This window comes from Dendropsophus ebraccatus, chromosome 9, assembly GCF_027789765.1.
Source record: "Dendropsophus ebraccatus isolate aDenEbr1 chromosome 9, aDenEbr1.pat, whole genome shotgun sequence".
NCBI classification, from domain to species: domain Eukaryota; kingdom Metazoa; phylum Chordata; class Amphibia; order Anura; family Hylidae; genus Dendropsophus; species Dendropsophus ebraccatus.
Genome location: NC_091462.1, coordinates 118,037,975 through 118,059,600, shown reverse-complemented (window position 1 = coordinate 118,059,600; position 21,626 = coordinate 118,037,975). Strand labels below are relative to the sequence as shown.

General features: G+C 47.4%; 1 protein-coding gene across 1 annotated transcript; it reads right to left on the bottom strand.

Annotated features, from left to right (window-relative positions):
* Positions 1–1,164: 1,164 nt before the first annotated feature.
* Positions 1,165–21,165, bottom strand: LOC138800595 (uncharacterized). Its single transcript, XM_069982381.1, has 12 exons — positions 21,085–21,165; positions 12,517–12,775; positions 12,001–12,180; positions 9,793–9,815; positions 6,238–6,255; positions 4,644–4,682; positions 2,782–2,859; positions 2,145–2,222; positions 1,967–2,050; positions 1,776–1,844; positions 1,555–1,638; positions 1,165–1,439 (listed from the first exon to the last, which is right to left on the bottom strand). Exons 2-12 carry the CDS (start codon positions 12,767–12,769, stop codon positions 1,374–1,376), a joined length of 972 nt encoding a protein of 323 aa, XP_069838482.1. The 5' UTR covers positions 12,770–12,775; positions 21,085–21,165; the 3' UTR covers positions 1,165–1,373.
* Between the last annotated feature and the right edge of the window lie 461 nt (positions 21,166–21,626).

The following is a 21,626-nucleotide window of genomic DNA, read 5'->3' as shown; positions in this document are numbered from 1 at the left end:
TGGGTACCTCACACACCTATACTATGCCAGGGTTTAGTGCTTCCAGAAAGTTCCCACCAATGGGAGACAAGGCCCGGTCTCTCCTATAAAGCTCCCGTATGGTTCCTGGTGGGAGTCAGCTAGTCTAGTGGTGGTTTAGTCAGGAGGTCTAGCTAGTTCTTGTTCCTGTCACAGCTTAGCCATGTCAGGTTAGGACTACCATAAAAATGACCAACCTTATCTACATCTGAGGTGATCACATTCCCTTAAGTTGCTATTCAGGACATCCTTTAGCACAGTGCTTCTCAATTCCAGTCCTCAGGCCTCACCAACAGGTCATGTTTTGAGGATTTCCTTAGTATTTCACAGATGATATAATTATACTCAGTGCATCAGGTATTAGCACAGGTGTCCTCTGTATGGGATATCCTCAAAACATGAGCTGTTGGTGAGGCCTGAGGACTGGAATTGAGAAGCACTGCTTGAGGAGACTGGTCTATCCTCAGTGGAGCAAAGAGCAGCAAAAGCCGAAGTACTCCACTGATCTTCACTTGGCCTTCTTGGATAATCCTGTTTTTCAAGCCTGGGAACAGTGCTACTGAATTTGGCACTCTGTGATCCCTTCTGGCATGAGGCGGTAATCTCCTAAACCGTGATTACAGGTTATTCTCAAGTACTCTACAGGCGGGTCACCCTGACAGAGTTCTGTATTGCTTAGGCAAGGTGCCCTTGTTAGCCCCCTAACTATCTCAAAGTCCATCTTCTAGTCAATTATATTTAGAGACTGTCCTCCCAAATGAGTCTAGAGGGTGGAGTCTACCTCTTAAATAGTCAAGGGGGTAGAGCGTACCTCTAACATAATCTGAAGCTTAGAGTCATCTCTGCAGGAGTCTAGAGGGTAAATTGCATCTAAAAAAAAAAAAAAAAAAGTCTCGGGGGGGAGTCTACCTGAGAGACTTTGGGAGGGAGTCTGTCTCTATCAGAGTCTAGTGGGTGGAGTCTTGTCATAAAGAGCCTAGGGGTAGAGACACCTCTAAAAAAAAGCCTACTGGGTGGAGTCTATACCTGAAAAAGTCTACAGGCGCAATAAGACCCCGCAGATATCACAGGCCAGGTCTGTACTGTGTCCACAATAGACAAATGTCGTTATCCCCTTACATAGACAATACACGTGTGACATCATGGTGACATCATCGTTATTTTATTCATTGTGGATAGTCATAGGCCGGACCATAACAGTGACAAGATGAAGACTGAGGACTCTGTGCTGGAGGTCAGCGCCTGTCTGGTGGTGGTCTGGGGGTACAGAAATAAGGGGGAGGAGTCACAAATGTCACATGACACATGGCCCGGTGGAGGGGGGTTGGGGGGCTGGTTCCTTGTATCATCTGATATTAAATGACTTCAGCCACCAGGATGGCCGGGGAGAGGAGGAGACCCTGAGCCATCGCCTGAGCCGTCTGCAAGAAGAGGATCCCATCATTACCAAAGACGTATACACACATTATATATATACTGTATACTGCACAATGTGCTAGTGTATATATGTATATATCCTGTATCCCATATACTCACCGTCTCAGCATCTGAGTGTTGCCAGCCTTTCCAGAAAGTGAGTAGAATGAGTCCATAAGGCAGCGCTCGCCTGACCGGCCCGGACTACGGAACAAGAGACACAATGGTCACAGGAAGGACAGTGATGGCTACAGGATGATAATGCGATGATTATAAGATGATTACGGGATCAGCACTGTACAGACTATAATGGGGCGACAGAAACAAATAATTGGACTCACTAATAAATTCCAACTTCTGGGCTGGGAATACATGAAGCAGCGGGAAATCCACAGAGTGCTGACCGCGACCTGGAGACAACCACAAGATCCAGTCATAACGATATATTATATAATTATAATCCAGCCGAACAACGGGAGATGTGAAGAGGACGCTACACTGAGGGGTCCGGAGACATGCCGCCATTACTCACATTGTAGATGCTGGGTCCGCGGTACACGTCACAGGCGGTCAGGAAAGTGATGGCGCAGGACAAGGCCAAGCGTCCCTCGTTAGCCTGCCACACAGCAGAGGTGTCACACCATCATCATCATCATCATCATCATCATCATCATCATCATCGATATTACAGGACATTGCCGGATACTCACCAGCGGTAACGCAGGTTCAGATACACGTGCATAGAACGTCCTCGCCATGGCTGCCACCCAGAGCGCCGCCAGCAGACCCTGCGGGGAAGAGGAACCAGGGCTCAGGTCACATGTATAAACCTTAGTGCCATGACGGGAGGGAAGGCTCATCATGTCGGCCTCACATGGCTGCCGTACATATACCCCAGTGTATACTACACATCATGTACAACTCTTCTTAGTGCATCATAAGACAAAAAGGCTTAAAGGGATCCTGTCACCATGACAATATGATCCAATCTATCGGCATCATGTTATAGAGCAGGAGAAGCTGAGCAGATCCATATATATCTCTGTGGGAAAAGGTTCAGTATATATGATCATTTAATGATTGAAATCTCAGATTTTTCCATGCTTAAAGAGTCCAGTGGGCGGTCCTATCATTCAAACAATAAGTAACAAGTTATACTGAATCTTTTCCCACAGTTCCTCCTGCTCTATAACACTATGCCCATAGGTTAGATAGCATTGTCATAGTCATGGGGTCCCTTTAAGAAATCTCCTTCATTCCCAGCTATTACTGTTATATCTACAGAATTCCCATTTATCTATAGGGGACACTTTATTTCCACTTTCTGTTTAAGACACAAAAACGTACATTTCTGCGGGTCGGAGAGTAGTAGGTGTTCCAGAATACGAGACAGGACAGCAGCAATACCATGGTCTTCATACCCCCCTAAAATAGATGGTAACCACCAGTCATGTCAATGTCAACCACAAGGAACACAGGATATAAGGAACATACTACAGCTAACAGCTTCTCCCTATACTTCTCCTGGCCAGAACATGGGGGCATCTGGGGTTGTATTCATTTCTGGGGGTGGATGGGGTGATGCACTCAGGTAACAGAGAAGCTACAAAGTTCTACCACCAGGTTCCACCAAAAACAGTTACAGTTATCTATAGGACAACTTGTGATAAGCCTATTACCAGGACACCCCACCCTCATCCAGTAGATGGTCCTAACATTGTCAGTAGAGACATTTACCTTCTGACCAACCAAGGCAACCAGTCAAGAAATAAGTCAGTGCGATTTTCCTTTATCAGAGAGAATCTTCTCCATAGGAGTCTTTACGTATGTGACGGCCTTGGGACAGCTAGAGATGGGGGGATGTCTGACCATCCAAAAGCAGGGATAGGATCCCATCTGTGATCAGTTTATAACCAGGACTGATTTGGCCTTGATGGATTCCATCTCTTTGTATCTTCCCTGCTGTGGTCTAAAGGTCTCCATACACCTTAGACGTTGGTCGGCCATACCCACCGCTGGCGTATGGGGCTCTCCCTATCAGTGGAGACAGGGGTCAGGTGTGAGGGAAAGTCACTGCCCGACCCCGTTGTCACAGCCACAGCTCTTTGGCTGTTGCTTGCCCCTTCCCCCCTGTGGGGAGGACGGGCGGCAGTCGGGAGAGATGACTGACGGCTAAGTGATTGTTTGGCTGTCAGTTATTGAAGGTGTATGGCCAGCTTAACAATTTCCTGCTTCTTCCTGTTGTGGCCAGAGGGTGATGCTGGGTAAAGGCCGTATTACACTAAATTATCGACCTTACTTGACTGATTATTGGTCGTTCAGGCCATTTATCGTTTGAGGTAATAGGACATGTTAATGCTGCGTTTACACGTAACGATTATTGGCCCGATCGTACGATTAGTGATGTCGGATTTACGATTTTTTTTTTTATAACGATCAGCGTTTAGACGGTACGATATATCGTACGAAAATTCGCACTGCGATTGTTTTGCGATTGTTTAAGCCTATCTCACACATTGGTTAAATCGGCGAACGACTGTTCACACGGAACGATTTGCGAATTTTTTGCGTACGACGATTTGCTGACCTGATGAAAGATCACGATGTACGATTTATCGTGCGTCGTTCTATCGTTCGCTGCGTTTACACGTACGATTATCGTTCCAATTCGACCGTTATCGCGCAAATTCGCACGATAATCGTTACGTGTAAAAGCAGCATAAAAGATCACAATCAGTCGACATGCACAACTTATTGTGGTCTTTCAAAATGTTAAAAGAGCACGATAAGCCCAGCAGCAGTCTGCTGCGTGTCGCTCCGTGTAATTGTTTGGATGGGTCCTCCCGCTGCTCTCCGCTCGCTGTCTATGCGTGTAATAGCACAGGCAGCGAGCAGGAACAAGGGGGAAGCGAGCGCTGAGCTGACAGAACCTCATGCCGTGTAATGCCGCCTTTAGTCCCAGAAAGGAGCAATCACAAGGTACATGGAGGTAACCAGCCTCTGGTAACACCATATGGAGAAACCACAACCTCCAGTGTGTCCGGCATTCTACCTTATCCAATATCTCTGCATTCATATTAATTCTACGTAAATGAAATATGAAAATGGTGACAAAATGGCTATGATCGTCATAGATCTCATGGTCAGCGTTAAAGAAAAGAGACCCCCAAGAGACAGAAAGCGAGTGAATGACATCATAAGTGCCGTACGTTTTTCGAAGGGTTGGATTCCTCCCTGGGCCTGGGGTCCTGTAGGTTGGAGGGGAAGGACATTTCTGTATTACATATAGTCAATAGGATGATATTATTAGTTCACATTTATTCACACAGCTGATAGACAAGAGAAGAGACAACGGTGGAGAACAATACGTGGGTGACCGGGTGGGCAGAAGATTCGGCTCTGCAATGGCTGAGCATGGATACAACCTCCATCCCTCGCTGTAGGAGGATGTAGAAACCAGACAACAAACCTATAAATCAAGCAATAAATTGGCCATACAAAGTAAAGTCAACTAACTCTATTAGGATCAGCTGACTACCTATGTGTATGGTGGTTTCCTGGCTGGATTGGGGATGGTGGGTTTCATCTTGCCAGATCAAGTTCTTCTCGGGCAGATAACCCATTCTTTCATCTCCCCATACAGAATACATATATGGCTGTGTATGTGTACAAGAACGATCAAAGGATATAGCAGTCAGCCAAGCAAACAAGCAAACAAACAAACAAACAAACAAACAAACAGCTAGCTGGTAGTAAATAACAGGTGTCTTCACCACCAGTATAGATGACACTGGAGGTCATCACCACCAGTCTAGATGACATTGGAGGTCTTCACCACCAGTCTAGATGACATTGGAGGTCTTCACCACCAGTCTAGATGACATTGGAGGTCTTCACCACGAGTCTAGATGACATTGGAGGTCTTCACCACCAGTCTAGATGACATTGGAGGTCTTCACCACCAGTCTAGATGACATTGGAGGTCTTCACCACCAGTCTAGATGACATTGGAGGTCTTCACCACCAGTCTAGATGACATTGGAGGTCTTCACCACCAGTCTAGATGACATTGGAGGTCTTCACCACCAGTCTAGATGACATTGGAGGTCTTCACCACCAGTCTAGATAACATTTAAAGTCCATCATCTCTCTCTCTAGCCCTGTAGTCTGGCCTCAGCAAAGTGGCTTATTGGCACCCAGTACATGCCCCAGTACCCCCCATCGTTTTCCCAAGTACACCCCTGAACATTGCTCCCCCTCACTGTGTCAGTGTATATTAGATGTGTCCTATATTACATTCCGTCCATGAGACTAACATGGGCCCATCTCCCTTCCATCACTTATTGGACTAACATCCAATCTGGTGGTAAATATTCACAACTGGATAGAGTTTGGGGGTCAACATTCAACCAAACTGACCCATTGAAGAAAGTGGCTGAGCTTGTGTTCTCCACCGAGTCATAAAGATCAGTAGGTGCAACGAATAAGAGGACAGATCATGTAATATAATGAAATGTAATATAATATAATAGATAACAGAATATATTATCATGAAATATCATATGATAGTGTAATATAATATAATGTAATATATAATAGATAACGTAATATAATATAACATAATATAATAGATAATGTAATATATAATAGATAACAGAATATAATGTAACATAATATAATATAATGGATAATGTAATGTAATAATAATAACATCATGTAACATAATATAACAATAACTATTGTGTAACATACATGGATCAGCTGTAACATAAAACAAGTAAATTCTATTGAACGGCCACTCACCTGGTCAGGGACATCTATCTGCAACAATGGGAATATTGCAAGATATTAAGGTTTATGTTTAAAACAGATCTATTTCAATAAAAAAAAAACAAAGCCCCCCCCTCCCCGGCCCTCCATCCCTCCCCGGCCCTCCATCCCTCCCCGGCCCTCCACCTGCAGTTGTCAATCAGATGTGCAGCAGATGGGAATGTGGGGGGTAACCTTGAGGTCTTCTCTCTATAAATGTTGTCTCTAGAACTGTGCTGAGTGGGCGGGGCTTTCCTATGTGATGTCACAGCTGTGCTGTATTTGCCTCCTCCCGGCTTTTCCTATCACAGAACAAGCCTTGCCCCTGTGTAGGAGCTATATATCACAGGTCCAGGATACAGGATATGTGGCGGCTGCAGCTTCATCCCCTCCTTCTCTTCACTGTGTCGCTCCAGACTTATGGTAACTGAGAACAATGAGCTGTTGCTGCTTCCATCAGATACTGAGTTCTATAGGATCCTCCTCTGCCTGCCCCCCTGTAAGCTATGCCGCCTCGGGTCCTGGCCTTTGTGTCAGTATGGTATTGGATAAGACTAGAGATGAGGGAACCTCGAATACGTTCTGGTTCATCTGAACCCGAGCGCTCAGCACTTGACTCCCGGCATCTGAAGAAGTCGGAAACCGGCTTAGAGAGTCCTGGAAAACATGTATACGGCCATAGGGTATAGATTGTATCCATGTTTCCCGGGCAGCATCCAACTTCTCCAGATGCTGGGAGTCAAATGCTGAACACTTGGATGAATCAGAAGGTACCAGAGGTTCACGCTTCTCCAGATAGGACACTTACGTGTTATAAGGAGCCCAACACTGCTAAATATACAGGAGATGGGCTTTCCTCTTCACTACCCATAAGGAGCCAACCACTGCTATGCATACAGGAGATGGGCTATCCTCCTCACTACCCAAGAGGAGCCCACCACCACTGCTATATATACATAAGATGGGCTTTCCTCCTCACTACCCACGAGGAGCCCACCACCACTTCTATACATACAGGAGATGGGTTATCCTTCTCAATACCAATAAGGAGCCCACCACTGCTATACATACAGGAGATTGGATATCCTCACTACCCACGAGGAGCCCACCACTGCTATACATACAGGAGATGGGCTATCCTCCCCACTACCCATTAGGAGCCCACCACCACTGCTATACATACAGGAGATTGGCTATCCTCACTACCCACGAGGAGCCCACCACTGCTATACATACAGGAGATGGGCTATCCTCCCCACTACCCATTAGGAGCCCACCACCACTGCTATACATACAGGAGATTGGCTATCCTCACTACCCACGAGGAGCCCACCACTGCTATACATACAGGAGATGGGCTATCCTCCCCACTACCCATTAGGAGCCCACCACCACTGATATACATACAGGAGATGGGCTATCCTCACTACCCACGAGGAGCCCACCACTGCTATACATACAGGAGATGGGCTATCCTCCCCACTACCCATTAGGAGCCCACCACCACTGCTATATATACATAAGATGGGCTATCCTCCTCACTACCCACGAGGAGCCCACCACCACTTCTATACATACAGGAGATGGGTTATCCTTCTCACTACCAATAAGGAGCCCACCACTGCTATACATACAGGAGATGGGCTATCCTCTTCACTACCCACGAGGAGCCCACCACCACTGCTATATATACATAAGATGGGCTATCCTCCTCACTACCCATGAGGAGCCCACCGCTGCTATACATACAGAAGATGGGCTATCCTCCTCACTACCCATGAGAAGCCCATCGCTATTATACATACAGAAGATGGGCTATCCTCTTCACTACCCACGAGGAGCCCAACACTGCTATACATACAGGAGATGGGCTATCCTCCTCACTACCCACAAGGAGCCCACCACTGCTATGTATACAGGAGATGGGCTATCCTTATCACTACCCACGAGGAGGTCACCACTGCTATACATACAGGAGATGGGCTATCCTTCTCACTACCCACAAGGAGCCCACCACCGCTGCTATACATACAGGAGATGGGCTATCCTCCTCACTACCCATTAGGAGCCCACCACTGCTATATACACTCACCGGCCACTTTATTAGGTACACCATGCTAGTAACGGGTTGGACCCCCTTTTGCCTTCAGAACTGCCTCAATTCTTGGTGGCATAGATACAACAAGGTGCTGGAAGCTTCCTCAGAGATTTTGGTCCATAGTGACATGATGACATCACACAGTTGCCGCAGATTTGTCGGCTGCACATCCATGATGCCAATCTCCCGTTCCACCACATCCCAAAGATGCTCTATTGGATTGAGATCTGGTGACTGTGGAGGCCATTGGAGTACAGTGATCTCATTGTCAAGTTCAAGAAACCAGTCTGAGATGATTCTAGCTTTATGACATGGCGCATTATCCTGCTGAAAGTCGCCATCAGATGTTGGGTCCATTGTGGTCATAAAGGGATGGACATGGTCAGCAACAATACTCAGGGAGGCTGGGGCGTTGTAACCATGCTCAATTGGTACCAAGGGGCCCAAAGAGTGGCAAGAAAATATTCCCCACACCATGACACCACCACCACCAGCCTGAACCGTTGATACAAGGCAGGATGGATCCATGCTTTCATGTTGTTGACGCCAAATTCTGACCCTACCATCCGAATGTCGCAGCAGAAATCGAACTCATCAGACCAGGCAATGTTTTTCCAATCTTCTACTTTCCAATTTCGATGAGCTTGTGCAAATTGTAGCCTCAGTTTCCTGTTCTTAGCTGAGCGGAGTGGCACCCGGTGTGGTCTTCTGCTGCTGTAGCCCATCTGCCTCAAAGTTGGCCGTACTGTGCGCTCAGAGATGCTCTTCCGCCTACCTTGGGTGTAACGGTTGGCTATTTGAGTCACTGTTGCCTTTCTATCAGCTGGAACCAGTCTGCCCATTCTCCGCTGACCTCTGGCATCAACAAGGCATTGCCGCCCACAGAACTGCCGCTCACTGGATGGTTTTTCTTTTTCGGACCATTCTCTGTATACCCTAGAGATGGTTGTGCGTGAAAATCCCAGTAGATCAGCAGTTTCTGAAATACTCAGACCAGCCCTTCTGGCACCAACAACCATGCCACGTTCAAAGGCCTCACATCACCTTTCTTCCCCATACTGATGCTCGGTTTGAACTGCAGGAGATTGTCTTGACCATGTCTACATGCCTAAATGCACTGAGTTGCCGCCATGTGATTGGCTGATTAGAAATTAAGTGGTAACGTGCAGTTGGACAGGTGTACCTAATAAAGTGGCCAGTGAGTGTATACAGGAGATGGGCTATCCTCTTCACTACCCACAAGGAGCCCACCACCACTACTATACATAAAGGAGATGGGCTATCCTCCTCACTACCCATGAGACAGATCGCTCTCACTAGAGACCATAGAGAGTATGAGATGTGGGGTAGGGATCTTGGGGGCCCGAGTCTATAACGCTCCACCTCGGGATATCTACATGGAGATACGCTTCATATCAATCTCACCCCCGTTACACATGAGCCACACTGACCTTTTTTTGTTCCGGCCACAGAGCTGTAATAAGAGTAGACACCATGGTTACATATATCATATAACGCTCCCAGAGACCCCACATTGTATACCCCCCGCACCTCACTAACATTCAGTGGCGGTCTTTGGCACCAAGCACCCCAAGCGATCGCTTGGGGCCCCCAACATCCAGGGGGGCCCCCACGCCACGCTCTTGTGCTCAAGACCGCTGGACAGGGCCGCTGCCCCGCTCGCTGTTGCCATCTGAACTGTAACTATGAGCACTCGTAATGAGCGCTCATAGTTACATGCAGCAGCACTGACAGGGCGGGAGGCATTGGCTCCCTTCCTGTCAGTCACTCTTGTGGCCGCAGGAGGGGTTTTCCCTGCGGTCACAAGTGGCAGCTTTGTCCTTGTGGTGCCGGCGCTCCAGTGACATCACTGGAGCATCAGCGCCAGGACAAGGGGAGTGCGGCCTCTTGTGATCGCAGGGAAAACCCTTCCTGCGGCCACAAGAGTGAAGAGAAGAGGAGACGCCCGGACCCAGGTGAGTATAAGTGTTTGTTTTATTGTGTTATATACTATATGGGAGGGGGAGCACACAGGGGTCTGTTTAACTGGGGGAGCACACATCGGGGGTCTATATAAATGGGGGGAGCACACAGGGGGGGCTATATGACAGGGGGAGCACACAGGGGGGCTATAGACTACTGGGGCTTCACAAAGGGGTCTACATACTATTGGGGGCAGCACACAGGGGGTCTATATACTACTTGGGGGAGAATGGGGTCTATATACAACTTGGAGAGCACACAGGAGGTCTATATCCAAGTGGGGGAGCACACAGGGGGGCTATATACTACTGGGGGAGCATACAGGGGTCTATATACTACTGGTGGGGCACACAGGGGGTCTATATACTACTGGGGGAACATACAGGGGGTCTATATACTACTTGTGAGGCACACAGGTGGTCTATATATAACTGGGGGAGCACACAGGGGTCTGTATACTACTAGGGCAGCACACAAGGGGTCTATATAATACTGGTGGGGCACACAGGGGGTCTATATACTACTGGGGGAACCACACAGGGGGTTTATATACTACTGGAGGAGCACACAGGAGGTCTATATCCAAGTGGGGGAGCACACAGGAGGTCCATATCCAAGTGGGGGAGCACACAGGGGGGCTAAATACCCCTGAGGGAGCACACAGGGGGCCTATATACTAGTGGGGGAGCACACAGGGGGTATATACAACTGGGGCAGCACACAGGAGGTCTATATACTTCTGGGGGAGCACACAGGGGGCTATATATAACTGGGGGAACACGCAGGGGTCTATATACTACTGGGGGCAGGACACAAGGGGTATATACTATTGGGGGCAGCACACAAGGAGTACATATTACTGGCAGTAGCGCACAAGGGGTATATACTACTGGGGGCAACACACAGCGGTCTATCGTTTTGGAACGTGTGTCGAGGGGTGGCCCCAGACATAACTTTGCTTGGGGCCCCAGAAATGCCAAGACCGCCCCTGCTAACATTACCACAGGCTATATGACCCATAACAACAACCTATACTACAGTAATAGCATGCCCATCTACTACTGCAGACAACAAGCCCCTATGTCATGTGTATAGAGAGGTAGTCACAGCCCCGCCCCTTGTATGTCATGTGTATAGAGAGGTAGTCACAGCCCCGCCCCTTGTATGCCATGTGTATAGAGAGGTAGTCACAGCCCCGCCCCCTGTATATCCTGTGTATAGAGAGGTAGTCACAGCCCCGCCGCCTGTATATCCTGTGTATAGAGAGGTAGTCACAGCCCCGCCACCTGTATATCCTGTGTATAGAGAGGTAGTCACAGCCCCGCCGCCTGTATATCCTGTGTATAGAGAGGTAGTCACAGCCCCGTCCCTTGTATATTATGTGTATAGAGAGGTAGTCACAGCCCCGCCCCCTGTATATCCTGTGTATAGAGAGGTAGTTACAGCCCCGCCCCCTGTATATCATGTGTATAGAGAGGTAGTCACAGCCCCGCCCCCTGTATATCCTGTATATAGAGAGGTAGTCACAGCCCCGCCCCCTGTATATCCTGTTTATAGAGAGGTAGTCACAGCTCCGCCCCCTGTATATCATGTGTATAGAGAGATAGTCACAGCCCCGCCCCCTGTATATCCTGTGACTAGTGACCCTCCCATGTCTGAATGGCCAAACAACTTACTGCTAGAGATGATGCGTATGATCTGCTCGGCTTTCCACCTGGTCATCTTGTCTTTGGCAGTGAACAGGAAGATGTCCCGGGTCAGGGTTCTCAGGGAGGGCTGATGTCCCAGAATCCTTTTCTTCGTCTCCTCACTGCTATCCTCCAGGTCATCAATAACAGCGATCACCCGATCTTTGCCTGTAATACACAAGACAGCGGGATTCTGGATCAGAGACCGGAGCTCCATCCTGGGGGGATTTCGGGGGCTCTGTTCTCGAGAACACAGGGAGACCCAATTTTTTTCCCATCCGTTTTTGCAAAAAACATGAAAAAAAGGAATGAAAACGGATGGATTTTTGTGTACGCTAAAAAAAACAAACGTGTTTCAATCCGTCCATTCTATAATGAATATCGATGAAAAATAGATCAAATTGGAGGCGCACAAACGCACAACACGCCGCCCCTCCCCCCGCCTCACCTCCTTGCACATTTACCATCACAGTGATCCATCACCAAGAATAACTCTCTTCTTACCGAGCGCCTCGGACATGGCCCTCACTTCTTCATCGTACAAGGAATCGGTGACGTCAGTGACGTTGACTCGTCCTCGGTTTCGGGAGTGGTACAGTATCGCAAAGGAGCATTTGTTGATCTCCTCACGAAACAAACTGTAGTTGTTGTTGGTGATGATGAATGGAGACACCGTCCACTTCTCTCTCAGGATGTCCACCAACCACCGGTACTCGCTCTCTCCAGATCTGGAGAATATCCGGACTCTGCTGCTCATGGTGTCCTGCTGGGATAATACAGAGGCCAAAAACATCAGCGCTCGGCTCTTCTGCTGCCAGAGGAACCATCTGCACATACAGGAGAAGATGGAGCAACCAGAGGAACCATCTACAGCACATAGAGGAGAAGATGGAGCAACCAGAGGAACCATCTGCACATACAGGAGAAGATGGAGCAACCAGAGGAACCATCTACAGCACATAGAGGAGAAGATGGAGCAACAAGAGGAACCATCTGCACATACAGGAGAAGATGGAGAAACCAGAGTAAACATCTATAGCACATAGAGGAGAAGATGGAGCAACCAGAGAAACCATCTGCACATAGAGGAGAAGATGGAGCAACCAGAGAAACCATCTACAGCATCTACTGCACATAGAGGAGGAGGAGGAGAGAGAGAAGATGGAGCAACCAGAGGAATCATCTGTGGCACCTACTGCACATAGAGGAGAAGAGAGAGAAGATGGAGCAACCAAAGGAACCATCTACAGCATCTACTGCACATGGAGGAGAGAGAGAGAGAGAGAGAGAGAGAGAGAGAAAATAGTTCATGAGACTCTGTAAGATAGAGAGAAGAGAGAGAGAGAAGATGGAGCAACCAGAGGAACCATCTACAGCATCTACTGCACATAGAGGAGGAGGAGAGAGAGAGAGAAAATAGTTCATGAGACTCTGTAAGATAGAGAGAAGAGAGAGAGATAAGATGGAGCAACCAGAGGAACCATCTACAGCATCTACTGCACATAGAGGAGGAGAGAGAGAGAGAGAGAGAGAGAGAGAGAGAAGATGGAGCAACCAGAGGAACCATCTACAGCATCTACAGCACATAGAGGAGGAGGAGAGAGAGAGAGAGAGAGAGAGAGAGAGAGAGAGAAGAGAGAGAGATAAGATGGAGCAACCAGAGGAACCATCTACAGCATCTACTGCACATAGAGGAGGAGAGAGAGAGAGAGAGAGAGAGAGAGAGAGAGAGAGAGAAGATGGAGCAACCAGAGGAACCATCTACTGCACAGAGAGGAGAGAGAAGATGGAGCAACCAGAGGAATCATCTATGGCATGTACTGCACATAGAGGAGGGGAGAGAGAGAGAGAGAGACAAGATGGAGCAACCAGAGGAACCATCTACTGCACATAGAGGAGGGGAAAGAGAGAGAGAGAGAGAGAGAGAGAAGATGGAGCAACCAAAGGAACCATCTGCGGCATGTACTGCACATAGAGGAGGAGATAGAGAAGATGGAGCAACCAGAGGAACCATCTGCGGCATGTACTGCACATAGAGGAGGAGGAGAGAGAGAAGATGGAGCAACCAGAGGAACCATCTGTGGCATCTACTGCACATAGAGGAGGAGGAGAGAGAGAAGATGGAGCAACCAGAGGAACCATCTACTGCACATAGAGGAGGGGAGAGAAGATGGAGCAACCAGAGGAACCATCTGCGGCATGTACTGCACATAGAGGAGGAGAGAGAGAGAAGATGGAGCAACCAGAGGAACCATCTGTGGCATCTACTGCACATAGAGGAGGAGGAGAGAGAAGATGGAGCAACCAGAGGAACCATCTGTGGCATCTACTGCACATAGAGGAGGAGAGAGAGAAGATGGAGCAACCAGTGGAATCATCTATGGCATGTACTGCACATAGAGGAGGGGAGAGAGAGAGAGAGAGACAAGATGGAGCAACCAGAGGAACCATCTACTGCACATAGAGGAGGGGAAAGAGAGAGAGAGAGAGAGAGAGAGAGAGAGAGAAGATGGAGCAACCAAAGGAACCATCTGCGGCATGTACTGCACATAGAGGAGGAGGAGAGAGAGAAGATGGAGCAACCAGAGGAACCATCTACTGCACATAGAGGAGGGGAGAGAAGATGGAGCAACCAGAGGAACCATCTGCGGCATGTACTGCACATAGAGGAGGAGAGAGAGAGAAGATGGAGCAACCAGAGGAACCATCTGTGGCATCTACTGCACATAGAGGAGGAGGAGAGAGAAGATGGAGCAACCAGAGGAACCATCTGTGGCATCTACTGCACATAGAGGAGGAGAGAGAGAAGATGGAGCAACCAGTGGAATCATCTATGGCATGTACTGCACATAGAGGAGGGGAGAGAGAGAGAGAGAGACAAGATGGAGCAACCAGAGGAACCATCTACTGCACATAGAGGAGGGGAAAGAGAGAGAGAGAGAGAGAGAGAGAGAGAAGATGGAGCAACCAAAGGAACCATCTGCGGCATGTACTGCACATAGAGGAGGAGGAGAGAGAGAAGATGGAGCAACCAGAGGAACCATCTACTGCACATAGAGGAGGGGAGAGAAGATGGAGCAACCAGAGGAACCATCTGCGGCATCTACTGCACATAGAGGAGGAGAGAGAGAAGATATAATACAAAGAGGTAATGTGAAATCTATATTACATGTCACGTGTATAACCCAGGATGTAATACAGAGAGGTACGGTGAACTCTGTATTACATGTCATCAGTGCCACCTCACAAGGAATATAATAGACAAGTCCTCGGTCCCAGATGATATTCACCCCTGTGTTCTAAGGGAGTTAAGTGACATAATAGACCGACAGAATCTATAGACCATTACGGATAATCACATTATAGGATTTATAAATAATTTTTCACCGTTTTATTCCATGAAATAGGGATTTGAAAGCCGATCAACCAGCAGGAATTCTGCCACTCACGGAGCTGTTGGTTCCTCTATAAGAAGCTCCTCCCACTCCGCCCTCATTACCTGGATTACCTGCACCTGTGCCATCTTGTTACCTGTAAAATAATCACCTGTCCACACACTCATCACACTCCAACCTCTCCACCATGGCCAAGACCAGAGAGCTGTCTAAGGACACCAGAGACAACACTGCAAACCTGCACAAGGCTGGGAGGGGCTACAGAACAAGGCAGCAGCTTGGTGAGAAGGAAACCACTGTTCATGCAATTATTAGAGAATGGAAGAAACACAAGATGACTGTCAATCTTTCCCGGTCTGGGGACCCACGCAAAATCTGGCCTGGTGGGGTAAATATGATTCTAAAAAAATGTCAGGAATCAGCCCAGAACTGCATGGGAGGACCTGGTCAATGACTTGAAGAGAGCTGGGACCACAGTTTTATAGATTACAGTAAGTATCATACTACACCGTCATGGATTATAATCCTGCAGGACACACAAGGTCCCTCTGCCCACACCAGCACATGTCCAGGCCCAGGTGACGTCACCAATGACCATCTATATGATGAAGAGGAGACACTCCACTTGCCATGTTTGGTGGAAGAAGAATGATGATACAATCCCAAGAACACAGACCCAACCATGAAGAATGGGGGGGGGGGGGAGAGTCCATAGCTTGGTGAAGAGAGAATGGAAGGGGCCATATATAACTGGATTCTACAATTTCCTTTCCTCAGTGAGAGCAGTAAAGTTGGGTGGTGGTCTTCCACCTTACAGTGACCCTAAACTCACAGCCGGGACAACTAAGGAGGAAACCCACAGCCGGGACAACTAAGGAGGAAACACACAGCCGGGACAACTAAGGAGATGACACACAGCCGGGACAACTAAGGAGGAAACTCACAGCCGGGACAACTAAGGAGGAAACTCACAGCTGGGACAACTAAGGAAGGAAATACACAGCCGAAACTAAGGAGATGACACACAGCCGGGACAACTAAGGAAGGAAACACACAGCCGGGACAACTAAGGAGGAAACCCATAGCCGGGACAACTAAGGAGGTAACCCACAGCCGGGACAACTAAGGAGGTAACCCACAGCCGGGACAACTAAGGAGGTAACACACAGCCGAAACAACTTAGGAGGAAACACACAGCCGGGACAACTAAGGAGGGAACCCACAGCCGGGACAACTAAGGAGGAGACCCACAGCCGGGACAAAGAAGAAAGAAAACCCCAGCCGGCACAACTAAGGCGGGAACCCCCAGCGACGAAAACTAAGGAGGGAACCCCGGCCGGGACAACTAAGGAGGAAACCCACAGCCGGGACAACTAAGGAGGAAACCCCCAGCCGGGACAACTAAGGAGGGAACCCCGGCCGGGACGACTAAGGAGGAAACCCACAGCCGGGACAACTAAGGAGGGAACCCACAGCCGGGACAACTAAGGAGGAAACACACAGCCGGGACAACTAAGGAGGTAACCCCAGCAGGGGCAACTAAGGAAGAAACCCCCAGCTGGGACAACTAAGGAGGAAACCCCCAGCCGGGACAACTAAGGAGGAGACACACAGCCGGGACAACTAAGGAGAAAACTCACAGCCGGGACAACTAAGGAGGAAACCCCCAGCCGGGACAACTAAGGAAGAAACCCCCAGCTGGGACAACTAAGGAGGAAACCCCCAGCCGGGACAGCTAAGGAGGAGACACACAGCCGGGACAACTAAGGAGAAAACTCACAGCCGGGACAACTAAGGAGGGAACCCCCAGCCAGGACAACTAAGGAAGAAACCCACAGCCGGGACAACTAAGGAGGTAACCCCAGCAGGGGCAACTAAGGAAGAAACCAACAGCTGGGACAACTAAGGAGGTAACCCCAGCAGGGGCAACTAAGGAAGAAACCAACAGCTGGGACAACTAAGGAGGAAACACACAGCCAGGACAACTAAGGAAGAAACCAACAGCTGGGACAACTAAGGAGGTAACCCCCAGCCGGGACAGCTAAGGAGGAGACCCACAGCCAGGACAACTAAGGAGGAGACCCACAGCCAGGACAACTAAGGAGGAGACCCACAGCCAGGACAACTAAGGAAGGAAACACACAGCCGGTACAACTAAGGAGGAGACCCACAGCCAGGACAACTAAGGAGGAGACCCCCAGCCGGGACAACTAAGGAAGGAAACACACAGCCGGTACAACTAAGGAGGAAACCAACAGCCGGGACAACTAAGGAGGAAACACACAGCCGGTACAACTAAGGAGGAAACCAACAGCCGGGACAACTAAGGAGGAGACCCCCAGCCGGGACAACTAAGGAGGAGACCCCCAGCCGGGACAACTAAGGAGGAGACACACAGCCGGGACAACTAAGGAGGAAACCCCCAGCCGGGACAACTAAGGAGGGAACACACAGCCGGGACAACTAAGGAGGAAACCCACAGCCGGGACAACTAAGGAGGGAACACACAGCACATATCACACATTATGTACAGTATACATATATACATATATACTGGTAAAAGACAGTCATGTATTTTATCATGTTTCTAATGAGACAGTATTCATACAGCAAACAGGACTGTATAATGAACTTTTTTTTTTCATACATCTCTAAATATGGAAAGTATTGCCCGGCTCTTAAACTATTCCTGGAACTAGATACAGAATAACATAAGTACAGTATCAGCTGTATACACCATTCTATTCCATCACTGGTATCAGCTGTATACACCATTCTATTACATCACCGGTATCAGGTGTATACACCATTCTATTACATCACCGGTATCAGGTGTATACACCATTCTATTACATCACTGGGATCAGCTGTATACACCATTCTATTACATCACTGGGATCAGCTGTATACACCATTCTATTACATCACTGGGATCAGCTGTATACACCATTCTATTACATCACTGGGATCAGCTGTATACACCTTTCTATTACATCACTGGTATCAGCTGTATACACCATTCTATTACATCACTGGGATCAGGATCCATACACCATTCTATTACATCACTGGGATCAGCTGTATACACCATTCTATTCCATCACTGGGATCAGCTGTATACACCATTCTATTACATCACTGGGATCAGCTGTATACACCATTCTATTACATCACTGGGATCAGCTGTATACACACTATACTATACCACACTACATCACTGGTATCAGCCAGGACACTCCTCCCCTCTGTCCCCACCCTCCCCTCTCTCTCTGTGGTCTATGTCCATGGCTACCATCAGAACTCTGCAATCATACCACAGAGCCCCGGTGGTGAACAGAGGGAGAATTCTCTGTCTATTCCAGGAGAATTCTCTCTCTGCAGCCCTATAGATGCTCCGGTCATACATTTATAGAGTTAACGGTCACTTGTGGCGGGCCCTGGCTATCACTGACAGCCGGGACCCAGCCGGGTTGACACTTACACAGCTTCTCTGTGCCTGTGTCATCCAGAGGATGCTAACTACCAGGGAGAGAAAGGGGGTCAGTCTGTGGGGTCCTGTAGCTGCTGGGGCTGCTCCCCGCACGGCTCCACTGTGTGTGCTGTTCCTGGACGCTATGGTGCTCCTTCTTCCTCCCCCCTGCTCAGCTATGCCTCCTCCTTTCACCCTCCACCCTTTCCCATCCTGCTAGCCTGCTCCCTCCATCTCCATCATGGCCCTGTCAGTGCTGGCGGTAGCAATTTTTACATGTAAGTCCTGCTTCTGGTCTTTTTATGGGGGTTTTCAGCTACAAAATCTGCACAAAAAAGCGGTCTGTGGTCGGATAAGGGGGTGGTCTTCTCAAAGAGAGTCATAAGAAATAATGGTTAAAAGATCGGTCACAAAAAAAATCGGTCTGGAAGGGGGGTGGTCTTCTCAAAGAAGTGGTCTGCTCGGGAGGTTTCACTGTATGTCACAAAGCACATATCCCACATCATATATCACACAGCACATATCAAACATCATATATCACACAGCACATATCATATAAAATGCATCACATATCACACACAGAACATATCCCACATCATATCACACAGCACATATCCCACATCATATATTACACAGCACATATCACACATAATATAAAATGCAACCCATATCACACACAGAACATATCCCACATCATATATCACACAGCACATATCACACATCATATATCACACATCACGTATCACACATCATATATCACACACAGAACATATCATGCATCACATATCACACACAGCACATATCACACATCATATATCACACACAGCACATATCACACATCATATATCACACACAGAACATATCACACAGCACATATCACACACATCATATATCACACACAGCACATGTCACACACCATATATCATGCATCACATATCACACACAGCACATATCACACTTCATATATCACACACAGCACATATCACACATCATATATCACACAGCACATATCACACATCATATATCACACACAGCACATATCACACATCATATATCACACAGCACGTATCACACATCATATATCACACACAGAACATATCATGCATCACATATCACACACAGCACATATCACACATCATATATCACACACAGCACATATCACACATCATATATCACACACAGAACATATCACACAGCACATATCACACACATCATATATCACACACAGCACATGTCACACATCATATATCATGCATCACATATCACACATATCACACATCATATATCACACACAGCACATATCACACATCATATATCACACACAGCACATATCACACATCATATATCACACACAGAACATATCACACAGCACATATCACACACATCATATATCACACACAGCACATGTCACACATCATATATCATGCATCACATATCACACATATCACACATCATATATCACACACAGCACATATCACACATCATATATCACACACAGCACATATCACACATCATATATCACACACAGAACATATCACACAGCACATATCACACACATCATATATCACACACAGCACATGTCACACATCATATATCATGCATCACATATCACACACAGCACATATCACACATCATATATCACACACAGCACATATCACACATCATATATCACACACAGCACATATCACACATCAAATATGTCACACAGCACATATCACACATCATATATCACACAGCACATATCACACACAGCACATATCACACATCAAATATGTTACACAGCACATATCACACATCATATATCACACACAGAACATATCACACAGCACATATCACACACATCATATATCACACACAGCACATGTCACACATCATATATCATGCATCACATATCACACATATCACACATCATATATCACACACAGCACATATCACACATCATATATCACACACAGCACATATCACACATCATATATCACACACAGCACATATCACACATCAAATATGTCACACAGCACATATCACACATCATATATCACACACAGCACATATCACACATCAAATATGTCACACAGCACATATCACACACAGGACATATCACACATCATATATCACACACAGCACACATACACTATACAAATCACACATACACTATACACAGCACATATATATACAGTATACACAACCCCCGCACTCCCCGCCCGTCACCTGTGTCTCGGGGTTCGTGCGTCTCTGCTCTTCGTCTTCCTGTAAATAACTGAATCTTATAACTAAGGATGAAAGTGAAAGTAGAGTCTGAGCGCATGGGGGAGGGGAGGCGGCGAATACTTTCACTTTCAGGGCTCGGAGTAAGGTTATTTACATGCCCGTAATCTACAGATCCGTACTTCTGTATTCAAGTTAGAGCAGATTGTTGTCTATTGGGCTGTTCACACCAGCAGTAGAATACACGGACGCAAACCAATGTCCGTGATTTTTTTTATTTTATTTACAGATCCTCTCATACATATTAATGGGATCCCCTTTTTTTATGGATTGTAACCTATTTGGCATCTGTATTTCTGTATTTCCTTAAAAAAAATTAATAAATAGGGATGAGTTATAATTGAGATGTTGAAAAAAAAACGAAAGAAAACCCAAAAGCATTTACAGGAATACGGACGCACCATGGATGACCCATCTGTAATTTTTATGGGATTGTACGGGTGGATAGCGGGAGGAATCTACAGACTTAAAGAAATACTGAGCGT